Here is a 15,042-nt window from a genome sequence, read left to right on the forward strand (position 1 = left end):
AGTGACCTGCGAAGAATCCTAGAGGGTGCTGACTATATGGTGCTCGGGCTCTGGGTCACCAAAGATACCCACATGTGCATCGACGAGGAAGATATTGGAACAAGGAGTAAGAGCTGTTTTCTGAAACCGGGCATGGATCTGGTTGATTGACCTTGCTGGTCCTCAATGGATGAGTCCATGGCTCTTATATATGGATTCGTTGGTTGATCTTGCTGATCTTCAACGGAGATTCTATTTTGATTTTTATAAAGTGAATATATTACCGAGTACTATGAGCTAGGAACTATCAAAAAGGCCCCTAAGTGGATAGGTGGTGAGCGTTATAGTTATTACCAATGATGCCATAGGTACACCGATGAAGGAATGATTGGAAATGAGAATTCAACCGGATATTTTGGAGGATTATGATCAGTGATACTATGGTTTCATTATAAGATTGTTTTAAAGTTAGCTGAATCTGTGAAAAAGGTAATTTCATATTGGGTGTGTAAGTGGTGTGACTAGCTTTAAGTTTGCATGAATATCCGGCTAGGGGACCTGGGAACTCTTTTTCCTGGTACCCGGGACAAAACCTAACCAAATTTCTAATTGGATCCCATCACTACAATGGTTGGGCAATTAGCTAACCCATGGGATTGGATGGGGTTAGGCTGGACTGATGGATCCCTAAAATGAGACTCAATTCCGTTATGGTACGATAGATGAAGTAAATTCCGGATAGAAATTGTTCTATGGAAAAGAATCAATGGCTGTGCCTCTCAATGAGGGAAAAAGCGTTGGTCTCTATATGATCCAAGTGCAAGTCTTTTCCTTGATCTGACCATGGGACTTACGTGTTCGGTCGGATCAGTTCAGTTAGTTAAAGCTCTTGACTACGCTATAGTAAAAATACCCGTGGGGAGGAATTGCCTATGCTTTTCGGGCAAGGGAAGTTTTTCTGGGTTTGGTTTTGGAAGAACCGAGGGATTAGTCTCTTGTCCGGATATCCGTGTGGGTGAGGCCCCGAGTGAGGGACCCTGCCCCGCGCAAGAAGGGCTACTCTCGTTGCTCGCACCCCCGAATTTGTATCGCGGAGAGGGCAAGGATCTTTCAGTGTGTATGATATATCTATCTATATATTTAAAAGTAACCACAACTTATCACCCATCTCCGCACATTAAAATTTAATCAAAATTAATTAAATTATGTCGATGTTTGTATTTATATTTTTAAATACATGTATATATGTACATCTGTCTATGTATAGGTGTATGTATCTAAAACATAATATTGTATATACTATATATTTACATGTGTATGTGTACGTGAGAGAGAGAGAGAGTGTGTGTGTATGTGTGCATGCACGTGTGTGTGAGAGAGAGAGAGAGAGAGTGTGTGTGTATGTGTGCATGCACGCGTGTGTGAGTGAGAGAGAGAGAGAGAAAGAGAGAGAGAGAGCACTTCTATGTGTGGGAGTGTGTGTGTGTGAGAGAGAGAGAGAGAGAGAGAGAGAGAGAGAGAGCGGGTGTGTATATGTGTGTGCATGTGAGAGAGAGAGAGTTTCAACATTTGAGAGTGTGTACATGACAGAGAGAGGCATGTGCATGTGCATGTGCATGTGTGTGAGAGAGATGGTTGTAGAGAGGGAATAGTTTTTTTTATGGAACCTTGGTCGGCCGCAGCAATGCACGGGTACAATACTAGTAATTAATAAACACTCTGCATTTGTTACGTCTCTGGGTGTATTCTGATCGATCAGGCGCTGCGATGGGGACAAACTCGCTTATCTACAGCTTCGTGGCTAAAGGATCCGTGGTGCTGGCCGAGCACACGGCCTTCTCCGGCAACTTTAGCACCATCGCCATCCAATGCCTGGAGAAGCTGCCGCCGTTCAACAGCAGGCACACCTACGCCTGCGACGGTCACTCTTTCAACTATCTTGTCGACGATGGATTTGGTAACTTGCCTTACCCTGCACCGCAGTGTCTATTATGATTTCTCTGCATGTTGCAATTAGGGTTTTGCGTTTATCTGATCGATAATGGTTTTCTATGTTCGGCGTTTCTGTGGCTATTAGGGTTTTTTTTTGTGTATTAGGGTTTTCTATGTTTCCAGATTTTCTGTGGCTTTTTGGGTTTTGTATATATTGTTTTTTGTGAGGCTACGAGTTTTACTCTTTAACAGGCCTGTTTTAGGGTTTTCTATGTTCTGATTTTGGACTGTTAGGGTTTTTGGCATTTCTTTAATTTTTTTCCGTAGCGTGCATACGTGAAATCCATCTCACTGTTGGACTCTTAGGGTTTTTCAAGTCGATTGTTAGGGTTTTCTTTCTGCAATTGGCCTTTGTAACATCTGAATTTGGACTTTAGGGTTTTTTTATTGCATTGCTAAGGCATCTGAAATGAATTCCTAGGTTATTTCGCTTGCTTTGTTTGCTACAGTATATCTAGTGGTTGCCAGCGACAGTGTTGGCAGAGAAGCACCCTATGCTTTCTTGGAGCGAGTAAAAGAAGATTTCAAGAAACAGTACGGTGAGGGCCGAGGCAACACAACCCATGATTTTGACATAGATTTCGGATACGAAGACAATTTTGATGTTGCCTACAGTCTTGACAAAGAATTTGGGTAGGGATAGTTGTTTGAACCTTACTGGTTTATGCTTTTACTGTAACCGTGAAGGGATTGATGTTTTGACAGTATTTATTTTTGTGATGGATCTGTGCAGGCCGAAACTGAAAGAGCATATGCAGTATTGTACTGATCATCCTGAGGAATTAAGCAGGATTGCTAGAGTCAAATCGACTCTCTCTGATGCGAGAGGAATTGTTATCGAAAATATTGAGAAGGTTTGTACCCATGGTTTTTTTCTATGGCCAGGAAGTCTGGGAATTGTCTTTGTAACTCAGCCCTGCAGCTATTTGATTTTGTTATTTCAGCAAATATTTGTCATCAAACCAACTATATCATCACTTCAAATACCCAGTTGACATTGAAGTCACATATTCACTCCGTGCTCATGCAAATACTTCAAGGCTGAAGATTTGCAGGCAGGAACATGACACAAGCATCTCTCTCTCTCTCTCTCTCTCGCCCGCCCGCCCGCCGCTGCCCCCTGGCCCTTTTTATGCGCGAGTGTGGGCGAGGAGATCTTAATATTTGATTCACTTGAGAAAACACTACACACGATGCAAAAGGAGAATGGATGCATATACAAATTCCATGTATGAGTGTGATGTGTGCTCCATACTCCACACTAGAGACCAGCAGTCAGCCCAAAGTCTTCAGCATTCTGCAAGTCCTATGGTCAGTACAAATAGGAATTTACAGCCCTGAAGGTCAGTCTATTTACATATACAACAATACAAGCAAATACGCCTACCGGTGGGAGCCCTTTTGAGGGTTATTGGGATCCAATCCTGTGTACTATACTCTCTCTCTCTCTCTCTCTCTCTCTCTCTCTCTCTCTCTCCACGTATCGCTCCGTTGTATATTTTTATTTCTTGAATGATCTCTACGTGTCAAATCCCCACCGGATCTCCTCGTTGAACGCTCCTGGTATGAGACTCGAAACTTGCAAACAAACAAACAACATGGGGGTGCAGGCTTGACTCACCTCCCAACCATGACAAGCCGTGGTGGGCAAGCCCATAGTCTTGGCTGTCCCCACCGAGCCACGAGCTGAGCTAACTAGGTTGACGTACCGACCAATCTCCACCTCGCGACGTCCCATACCGCCACGAAGCTACCCTCGCGGGCCTCGAGATTGCTGGTTGCGTAAAGCAGGTGCACGTCTGCACTAGATCCAGGCTCCAGACCATAGAACTCTCACAAATCACGTGAGACTCTATATGACTAATGACTAACCTTGGCCACCCTTTTATAGGCTCTTGGCCGGTCATTAGGCGTCCACACTTGGGTGCCTGCCTGTCCATACTTGGGTGCCCGCCCGTTAGTCTATCCCTAACTCAGCTCGCCAATCAGCCTGCCTAGCTCCAAGCTTTCCCAAACCTCGAAGCTAGTCTTGTGTGCGTGTAGCACACAGATACACATTGTGCACATGACATACTTCCCTTCCTCTAAGAGCTCACTAAAAAGCCAGGGTAATCTTTCTGAAGAGTAGTCAATGTCTCCCATGTAGCATCCTCCTCAACACGATCCTTCCACTTGATCTTGTATTCCGTGATAAGCGTATTACGTAATCTTCTTTCACGAAATTCAAGAATCTTTTCAGGTTCGTGCGGAACAAATGTCATGTCCTTGACATCTATAATTTCTTGAGGACTAACTAACTGATCTGTTCCACCCAGTACTTCCTTAAGTCTACTGACATGAAATACAGGATGAACTTTCACATGAGAAGGTAAATCCAATTCATATGCAACTGAACCAATCCTTTGTGTAATACGAAATGGTCCACAGTATCTAGGGGATAATTTTGGAGATCGACCTGTCCGTAAAGTCTCGGAATCTTTCGGAACTCTCAAATACACCATCATTCCTTCAGAGAAGTCTCTGGGTGAACGATGTCTATTAGAATAAAATTTGTCTCGGTCTTGAGCACTTCTAATAGATTCTTTCGCAACTTGTAACATTTCTTGCATATCTTGCAAAAAATTACGTGCTGCATCATGCTGAAGTCCTGAGAATCCTACCGTAACAGGTGATCTAGGTTGAAAACCATACATAAGCATGAAAGGACTAAAACCTGTACTCGTATGCTTAGTACTGTTATATGCAAATTCTAACATAGGAAGATAATCCTTCCATGAACTCTGTCTTTTGGATACATATGCTCGAAGCATATCCTCCAAAATTTGATTCACTCTTTCAGTCTGGCCATCAGATTGAGGATGATTTGAGGAACTTAAATTCAAAGTTGTTTCCAACTTCTCAAAAACAAGTTTTCAAAAATCGCTCGTAAACTTAGAGTCCCTGTCACTGACTGTGTCCTGCGGTAACCCGTACAGTCTAAACAATTGCTCGATAACTGTCGTGCTAATTGCGTAGCTGTAATAGTCTTCCGGATCGGTAAAAATCTAGCCATTTTTGTCAAGCGATCTACCACAACCCAAATAGAATCGTGGCCTTGATGTGTTCTTGGCAATCCGGTAATAAAATCCATGGAAATACTTTCCCATTTATTACTTGGGATTTGCAAAGGATGCAACAACCCAGCCTGTCTAAAGCGTTCAGCTTTATTTGCCTGACAAATTTGACACTTGAGAACATAATCTTCTACATACCCTTTCATCTTTGGCCAATAAAAAGTGTGTTTCACTAACGATAGCGTCGTGTGTATCCCAGGGTGTCCAACAGAAGGGGCGTCGTGACACTCCTTAAGAATCTTGGATCTAATGTCCGGAATCTGTGGTACACAAATCTTGTTATTACGGAATAGTAAACCATTCCGAATCATCCACCACTGGCCTCCTGCAGCCTGAATGGTAGACTGCTCAGTCATTGAGTCTTGGTCAATCAATGAGCTCCCGTCCTGGATCTTCTGCCAAAATGGACCAAAATAACTATCTGTCCTGCAAAGCCCTCTCAATGACTGAAATAAGTCAGTAGAAATCTCAGTGAACGACAAAGAATTCACCTCTCTAATTCGACTAAGCGCATCTGCAACACTATTCATGGACCCTTTTTGATAACGGATCTCAAAATCAAAATCTTGCATTAACTCAGCCCAACGAGCTTTCCTTCCTCTCAAATCATCCGCATCACACACATACTTGATTGACTGATGATCAGTCAATACCACAAACTTGGAGCCATATAAATAATGTCTCCAAACCTTGAGAGCATGAATCACAGCATAAAGCTCTTTCTCAAGGGTTGGCCAACGAGATTGAGTGCACTTTGGTTTCTACCGGTTTCAAGGTTCCGTTGCCGGGACCCATCATCAACTTTCTTAAGGGGGTGAGCTCGTGGTTGTCTCGAGGAAAGCCATTGCTGAAAATTTCAGCAGCATGCCAGACACAGAAGATGAATATTTTTATGATGAAGAGGAAGAGCAAGAGACCTCTCCTGACAGAAATGCATTGTCTTGGTTGATTAGAGGAGACAGCAGTGTGTTGCTTTTGTGGGACACAGATCTGTATGTGTATCCTCTATGCTAAGAGGTCTTGAGGGTTGCCAGAGTGGACATGCAGGTTTCTTTTCCTTGACTGGCTTTGTTGTACTCAGTTAAGCTTTTCCATTGAAATTGAATAAAGAAATACCGAAAGGGGCGCCAAGCTTTGGGGCCAATAGGTGTCGTTCTTCTTTTTGTTTTGGAGCATTCTAGCTCTTGTTTATTTGTTATTTGTCTGGACTACAATTGGATAGGTGATTGCTAGTCTACCGCACTTTGGTTTCTACCAGAGGCTGGTTTCAAGGTTCCGTTGCCGGGACCCATCATCAACTTTCTCAAGGGGGTGAGCTATGTTAGAAGTCATCTCCTGTCTATTTGTATACACCAGGGCCTCTGTTGTGGGTGTGCCCGCCTGTATATCATTTTTCCACACTCCCCGTATTTTTTTCCTATTTTTTCCATTTTTTCCTAGTGGTTGGAGGGCTGCCAGGTGATGCCAGGAGCACCCTATTGCTGGCCGACTGGATCTACATCAGTCGTGGGCTGTAGGAGTGCTGGCCGACTTGCTTTGCTCAGGCGTAGGCATCTGTAGCTGGCCGACTGCTATTTTCAGCAGTCGTGGGTATTTTCTCAGTCGTGGGCACCATCTGAAGCTGGCCGACTGCTCACATGGAGATGTATATATTGCCCCTCAGCCCCCACCACTTCTTCATTCAGTTTTTCGGGATCTTGTGTATAGAGAAGAGTTTACACACCTATCTCTCTGTGTTTCTTGTGCTGATTATTTTCTGCAGTCTACTTGCTCTTGTATACCCAAGTTTGGTTGTCATTTCCGCTGCATATTCTGACATGATATCAGAGCCCTAGGCTCTAGGAGATCTTGGGCGTTTTTCTGAGCAAGAGGGGGAGCAACAAGTTGCTGATTGGTGGACTGTTTCGGGCTGAACGGGAAGAGAAGGTGCAAGAGGAAGGCGGGCAAAGGTGCTGGACAGCCACTTGCAGATTTTCAGATTTTCAGATTTTTCCCACCCACCCACCCACCCTTTCAGGTTACTCTCCTAGATGGCAGATTTACTAGAGATGGCTGAGAAGCACGTGAAGATTTCGACTCTCCCCACGTTCCCAGTGGATCGTCAGTTGGACGGGTCCAATTATGGCATCTGGAAGGTCATGATGGAGTCAGTTCTGGAGTCATATGACCTTGCTGATTTTATTATCATAGGGGTGCCACGGCCGGAAGCTGAGGAAGGGGAGTTATTATCGACGAGGAAGGACCGAGAGGCACAGGCACACATGTGGGACCGTGTCAACGCCAGGGTCCGGTCGTTTATATTCCTCAATTGCACACCACAGGTGATCAACCATGTGAAGCACATGACGCTGGCGAGAGGCATATGGGAGCACTTGGCTTCTTTGTACAAGAGGGTGTCACCCATGAAGCGGATATCCTTGGAAGTGCAGATGTGGGTTATGAACCCTGCAAAGTCTTCGACGATGCGGGAACACATTAACAAGCTGCAGGCCCTTCAGCAGGAAGTCCTTCAAGCTGGGAAAGAGATATCATCCGAAGATATGGCCATCACGTTACTTTCCCACTTGCCTGGTCAGTATTCCGCTTTCTATTCCTCGTTGATCACGAGTGGCAGGCTCAGCACCATTACCTGGGAGGAGCTTGTGCCAGTGGTCTTGGACCAGGAGGAACGTTTTACGAACCCTCCTCACGGCGGAGGTTCAGAGGCCTTAACTGGCCAACGGTCGATAGGCCGTAATACCAACAAGGGCAAAGGGAAGGCTTCACCGGAGAAGTCTTCTGAGAAGAAGCCTGATCCAGAACGAGAGAAGCTGAAGGCCGAAAGATCGTGTAATGATTGTGGCGAGAAAGGCCACTACTGGAGGAAGTGCCCTAAGCGGACAGGGAAGAGTGCTGATTCCTCAGCCTCAGCTGTGAAGACTCTGGCATTTGTGCACTTAGAGATGGTGGACTCTGATGCTTCATCATCTTCGAGCGAGGAGGCAGTTGGCTTCACCGCAAAGGATACCCGGGAATGGATTCTCGACAGTGGTGCTTCCAGGCACATGACGCCATCCCGTGACTTCTTCCTGGATCTGAAACGGCAGTCAGGTCGTATTTTTATTGGCGATAACTCCACTATTCCGATTCATAGTGAGGGCCGGATGGAGATTATTCCCGACGGCAAGGGGGGCAAGCATGCTTCCCGTGTTCTTTATGTCCCTGCTCTGGGCTTTCATCTTTTGTCAGTGCATGAGGTATGCAAGACTGGCTTTCGGGTGGAATTTGAGGAGCATTCAGTTGCTCTAAGGGACCGTGAGACAGGCAAAGTTGTTTGGGAAGGCGGTGTGGAGAACGGCATCTACAAGCTCTCTGCACTCTCCTCACTGACAGGCTCTCAGGTCGGAGATTTGTGGCACTTTCGTTTTGGCCACTTAAATGTGGATGCTTTGCGGCGCGCCTTCCGGGACCAGATGGTGGTTGGCTTGCCAGATGTTGGAAATAGGCAAGGACGCTGCAGTTCTTGCATACGTGGTAAGCAGCACAGGGAATCCTTTCCGAAGCAGGCTTCCAGGCGGGCTTCGAAACCGTTGGAGTTGATTCACACTGACTTGTGTGGACCACAGCAGATACCATTCTTGGGAGGATCTCTCTACTTCATGCTGCTTGTTGATGATTGTACCAGATTCACGTGGGTCTACTTTCTTTCACAGAAGGACCAGGCTTTTGCTCGGTTCAAGGATTGGCACGTGATGGTGGAGAAAGAGTCTGGATTCCAGGTCAAGACTCTCAGGGCTGACAAAGGAGGTGAATTCTCCTCGACTGTATTTTTCCGGTTTTGTGCAGATCATGGCATCAAGAGGGAATTGGCCAATACAGGATCGCCTTCGGAGAATGGAGTTGTTGAACGTAAGAACAGGACTGTGGTGGAGATGGCGAGGACCATGCTGGAGCATCGTGATCTTCCTTGTCCACTTTGGGGTGAGGCTGTGGCAACAACTGTCCATACCATTAACCGCTCTTCGACGACTTCTGTACCCCATATGACTCCATTTGAGGCATATTTTGGCATGAAACCCGATGTCTCGCACTTCCGTGTCTTTGGGAGTGACGCGTATGTACATATTCCGAAGAAGCAGAGGGGGAAGCTTGACTCCAAGTCCCGCAAGCTGGTATTTGTGGGGTATAACTCTCTTTCCAAGGGATATAGGTTGTATGATCCAGAGAGGAACGAGATTGTTGTCAGCCGGGATGTGGTCTTTGACGAGCATGTTCCAGCATCCATTGTCGAGGAGCCGCCACTTCTTGGAGATCCAGAGGAGTCTGATGATGATTCCCAGTCTACCACTCCAGTTGATCCACCTCAGTCATCACAGGAGGTTGAGCCCGCAGCTGGAGTTGAGCCCCCGCGACCACAGGAGGCTCCACGATCTGTTCGAGTACCTAGGTGGTTGTTAGACACCCTTCGGGAGTCAGGTGTCACGGAGCTACCCTCTGAGTGGACCACAGAGGACGGCCCTCCAAGATCACATCGAGTCCGAGATAAAAGCAACACGGTGGAGCTTCTTCAGGTGAACTATGCTCTGATGTCTCGTATCATGCGGGATAAAGAGCCCACTTCTGTAAAGGAAGCCCTTTCACAGGATACTTGGAGGGAAGCCATGCAGGTGGAACTTGATGCCATCGAGAAGAAAAACACTTGGGAGTTGGTACCGAGGCCGTCGAAGCGGTCGGTCATTGGTGTCAAATGGGTCTTTAAGACCAAGTACGCGGCTGATGGGTCGGTGGACAAACACAAAGCCAGGCTCGTGGCTAAGGGTTATGCTCAACGGCCAGGCATCGACTACGAGGATACCTTTGCACCGACAGCGCGGATGACCACGATTCGGACCGTTCTTGCCCTTGCTTCTTCTCAGAGGTGGCCCGTGTACCAGATGGATGTAAAATCTGCGTTCCTTAATGGTGACCTGCAAGAGGAGGTGTACGTTGAGCAGCCTCCAGGCTTTATTGTTCCAGGATCGGAAGGGATGGTTTACAGGTTACGTAAGGCCTTGTATGGTCTTAAGCAGGCTCCCAGGGCTTGGAATCAGAAGATTGATTCCTTCTTTATTCGGACTGGATTTCAGAGATCGGTTGCAGATCCGAAGCTGTATCTCTTTCGGGAACGCGGCATGGTCACACTCATCATCCTTTATGTGGGTGATCTCATTCTCACCGGCGGTCATGTGGAGCACATTGGAGTGAAGGCTGCCTTGTCAAAGGAGTTTGAGATGACCGACTTAGGCTTACTCCACTTCTTGGGGTTGGAGATCTGGCAGACCCAGAGGGGGTTTTTCGTCTCTCAGCAGCGGTATGTTCATGAGTTGCTTGAGGCCTTTGGGATGGAGAACTGCAAGCCTATTACTTCGCCGATGGACCCGAACACAAAGTTAACCGTTACAGATCCTTGTGAGCCAGTTGATGCCTCGCAGTACCGGAAGTTGGTTGGTTCATTGATCTGGTTGCTGAACACCAGATTGGACTTGAGCTTCTCCGTGGGGCTGTTGAGCTCGTTTATGCAGATGCCATTGAAGACTCATTGGGACGCAGGATTGCGGATCTTGCGGTATCTGCAGAGTACGAAGGATCTGGGACTCTTTTACACAGGAGGGAATGGAGTCAAGCTCCAAGGTTGGAGTGACTCAGATTGGGGAGGAGATCCAGACACGAGGAGATCTACTTCAGGATACACTTTTACCCTCGGCTCAGGAGCAGTTTCTTGGAGCAGCAAGAAGCAGCCAACTATTGCCCTTTCTTCGACAGAGGCAGAGTATCGGGCTGCTTGTGGTGCTGCTTATGAGGTTGTATGGCTGCGGAGGCTGCTAGGCGAGATGGGGTTTCCACAGAGGGAGCCCACAGTCATCCAGTGTGATAACCAGAATTGTATAGCTATTGCTCGGAACCCGGTTTTCCATGCCCGGACCAAGCATATAGAGATACAGTATCACTTTGTACGTGAGAAGATCTTGGCGGGTGACATCTTGCTCCTTTATTGTTCGACGGAGGACAATGCGGCGGACCTCTTCACGAAGTCTCTACCTCAGGCTACGCTCAGGCGGCACTCCAGCTCCCTGGGGTTGGTTACACAGCCAGGAGCTGAGAGGGGGTGTTAGAAGTCATCTCCTGTCTATTTGTATACACCAGGGCCTCTGTTGTGGGTGTGCCCACCCGTATATCATTTTTCCACACTCCCCGTATTTTTTCCCTATTTTTCCCATTTTTTCCTAGTGGTTGGAGGGCTGCCAGGTGATGCCAGGAGCACCCTATTGCTGGCCGACTGGATCTACATCAGTCGTGGGCTGTAGGAGTGCTGGCCAACTTGCTTTGCTCAGGCGTAGGCATCTGTAGCTGGCCGACTGCTATTTTCAGCAGTCGTGGGTATTTTCTCAGTCGTGGGCACCATCTGAAGCTGGCCGACTGCTCACATGGAGATGTATATATTGCCCCTCAGCCCCCACAACTTCTTCATTCAGTTTTTCGGGATCTTGTGTATAGAGAAGAGTTTACACACCTATCTCTCTGTGTTTCTTGTTCTGATTATTTTCTGCAGTCTACTTGCTCTTGTCTACCCAAGTTTGGTTGTCATTTCCGCTGCATATTCTGACAAGCTCGTGGTTGTCTCGAGGAAAGCCATTGCTGAAAATTTCAGCAGCATGCCAGACATAGAAGATGAATATTTTTATGATGAAGAGGAAGAGCAAGAGACCTCTCCTGACAGAAATGCATTGTCTTGGTTGATTAGAGGAGACAATAGTGTGTTGCTTTTGTGGGACACAGATCTGTATGTGTATCCTCTATGCTAAGAGGTCTTGAGGTTTGCCAGAGTGGACATGCAGGTTTCTTTTCCTTGACTGGCTTTGTTGTACTCAGTTAAGCTTTTCCATTGAAATTGAATAAAGAAATACCGAAAGGGGCGCCAAGCTTTTGGGGCCAATAGGTGTCGTTCTTCTTTTTGTTTTGGAGCATTCTAGCTCTTGTTTATTTGTTATTTGTCTGGACTACAATTGGATAGGTGATTGCTAGTCTACCGCACTTTGGTTTCTACCAGAGGCTGGTTTCAAGGTTCCGTTGCCGAGACCCATCATCAACTTTCTTAAGGGAGTGAGCTCGTGGTTGTCTCGAGGAAAGCCATTGCTGAAAATTTCAGCAGCATGCCAGACACAGAGGATGAATATTTTTATGATGAAGAGGAAGAGCAAGAGACCTCTCCTGACAGAAATGCATTGTCTTGGTTGATTAGAGGAGACAGCAGTGTGTTGCTTTTGTAGGACCCAGATTTGTATGTGTATCCTCTTTGCTAAGAGGTCTTGAGGGTTGCCAAAGTGGACATGCAGGTTTCTTTTCCTTGACTGGCTTTGTTGTACTCAGTTAAGCTTTTCCATTGAAATTGAATAAAGAAATACCGAAAGGGGCGCCAAGCTTTGGGGCCAATCGGTGTCGTTCTTCTTTTTGTTTTGGAGCATTCTAGCTCTTGTTTATTTGTTATTTGTCTGGACTACAATTGGATAGGTGATTGCTAGTCTACCGCACTTTGGTTTCTACCAGAGGCTGGTTTCAAGGTTCCGTTGCCGGGACCCATCATCAACTTTCTTAAGGGGGTGAGCTCGTGGTTGTCTTGAAGAAAGCCATTGCTGAAAATTTCAGCAGCATGCCAGACACAGAAGATGAATATTTTTATGATGAAGAGAAAGAGCAAGAGACCTCTCCTGACAAAAATGCATTGTCTTGGTTGATTAGAGGAGACAGCAGTGTGTTGCTTTTGTGGGACACAGATCTGTATGTGTATCCTCTATGCTAAGAGGTCTTGAGGGTTGCCAGAGTGGACATGCAGGTTTCTTTTCCTTGACTGGCTTTGTTGTGCTCAGTTAAGCTTTTCCATTGAAATTGAATAAAGAAATACCGTAAGGGGCGCCAAGCTTTGGGGCCAATAGGTGTCGTTCTTCTTTTTGTTTTGGAGCATTTTAGCTCTTGTTTATTTATTATTTGTCTGGACTACAATTGGATAGGTGATTGCTAGTCTACTGCACTTTGGTTTCTACCAGAGGCTGGTTTCAAGGTTCCGTTGCCGGGACCCATCATCAACCTTCTTAAGGGGGTGAGCTCGTGGTTGTCTCGAGGAAAGCCATTGCTGAAAATTTCAGCAGCATGCCAGACATAGAAGATGAATATTTTTATGATGAAGAGGAAGAGCAAGAGACCTCTCCTGACAGAAATGCGTTGTCTTGGTTGATTAGAGGAGACAACAGTGTGTTGCTTTTGTGGGACACAGATCTGTATGTGTATCCTCTATGCTAAGAGGTCTTGAGGGTTGCCAGAGTGGACATGCAGGTTTCTTTTCCTTGACTGGCTTTGTTGTACTCAATTAAGCATTTCCATTGAAATTGAATAAAGAAATACCGAGAGGGGCGCCAAGCTTTGGGGCCAATAGGTGTCGTTCTTCTTTTTGTTTTGGAGCATTCTAGCTCTTGTTTATTTGTTATTTGTCTGGACTACAATTGGATAGGTGATTGCTAGTCTACCGCACTTTGGTTTCTACCAGAGGCTGGTTTCAAGGTTCCGTTGCCGGGACCCATCATCAACTTTCTTAAGGGGGTGAGCTCGTGGTTGTCTCGAGGAAAGCTATTGCTGAAAATTTCAGCAGCATGCCAGACCCAGAAGATGAATATTTTTATGATGAAGAGGAAGAGCAAGAGACCTCTCCTGACAGAAATGAATCTGAGGATATTCTTGCAGGAGAACAGGCTGTAGAAGATGCACGATATGAGGATGTAACGCAGCCAGAAGACATGCCTAGTAAAGAGAAAGATGATGCTCAGTTTAAAGCTCGTTTGGCAGGGGTAATGGATGTGTTTATGTAGCTCACTCAAAGTGAGAAGTTTGCTGAATTTATGAGAGCCCGTTCTGAGCCTGAGAAGAAGAAGAAGAAAGTGCTTTCTAGGAACCCACCTCAGGGCAATAGTGGTGCCTTCCCACACGATCCTTCTTTTGGACATTTTCCGAACATGCAAAACACTTATGGTGCAAACTCACAGAGTTCCTTTTTCGGACAGCCACCTATTCCGCAGCAGTCTATGCATCCAGGCCGTTTTGGTGGTGGCTCTGTGTTCCAATCTATGACTGGGGGTTACCCTCAGGGAGGCATGGGTATGCAAGGGAATTTTGGAGCTAATTTTCAGCCTTGAATGCAAGGGAATATGTATGGTGGTATGCAGCCCGGAATGCAAGGAAACATGTATGGGGGCATGCAGCCCGGAAATGTGTGGGGGCATGCAGTCTGGTATGCATAGTGGTATGTTTGGAAACATGGGAGGAATGTATGGTATGCCAGGTGTGGGAACTGGCAATGTTGACCCTATGATGGGCATGAATGCTGGGGGTAGCAATCTTGTGAAGCCACTTCCTTACGATAATCTAACGCCTATGGGTAAGGCGAACGATTATAAGGAAGGGGGAGCTGCAGTGAAATTTGGCACGTTCAGCGGGGCCAAAGACAAGCTATAGGCACTTACCTTTTTATAGCAATTTGATGCTGCTTTTTCTGGTGGAAGTTACACGGAATCCTCTAAGGTGAGAAAAGCTACGACTTTTCTCAAGGGCAATGCATTGCAGTGGTGGTCCACTCTTCTTTTGCAAGGCATAGCACCATCTACTTGGATACAGTTTAAACAGGTGTTCTCTTCCGTGTGGCTCACATCTACTTTTGAAGTGGATGTAATGACAGCATGGCACAAGTTGGATGCATCGAAGTGTGAAAATCTTGAGGATTATAATAAGAAGTTTTGGGAAGCTTTACTTCCAGTTACTTCTTATCTGCAGTGCCTTTGTCTGAGCAGGTTGAGAAGTATTGTTGTGGACTGCCTAAGGAAGTGCGTGACTATTGCATAAAGACTCGAGTAACAAATATGTCGCAGATGATAGAGAATGCTATGACGGCAAATGC

The 15,042-nt window shown here is 46.2% G+C and overlaps 1 protein-coding gene across 1 annotated transcript in view; it reads left to right on the top strand.

The window, feature by feature from the left end:
* The first annotated feature begins 1,546 nt into the window (after window positions 1-1,546).
* The window catches only part of LOC147617413 (vesicle-associated membrane protein 727-like), a 30,475-nt gene continuing 16,979 nt past the window's right edge, over window positions 1,547-15,042 (top strand). Inside the window, exons 1-3 of the mRNA XM_086775668.1 lie at window positions 1,547-1,936; window positions 2,421-2,604; window positions 2,705-2,825. Of these exons, the coding sequence (XP_086631794.1) occupies window positions 1,747-1,936; window positions 2,421-2,604; window positions 2,705-2,825 (495 nt within the window). The 5' untranslated portion in view covers window positions 1,547-1,746. The remainder of the gene's footprint in view (window positions 1,937-2,420; window positions 2,605-2,704; window positions 2,826-15,042) is intronic.

The sequence above is a fragment of the Cibotium barometz genome, chromosome 36, assembly GCF_041138505.1.
Source record: "Cibotium barometz isolate CiBa-2024 chromosome 36, ASM4113850v1, whole genome shotgun sequence".
In the NCBI taxonomy this organism is placed as follows: Eukaryota; Viridiplantae; Streptophyta; class Polypodiopsida; order Cyatheales; family Cibotiaceae; genus Cibotium; species Cibotium barometz.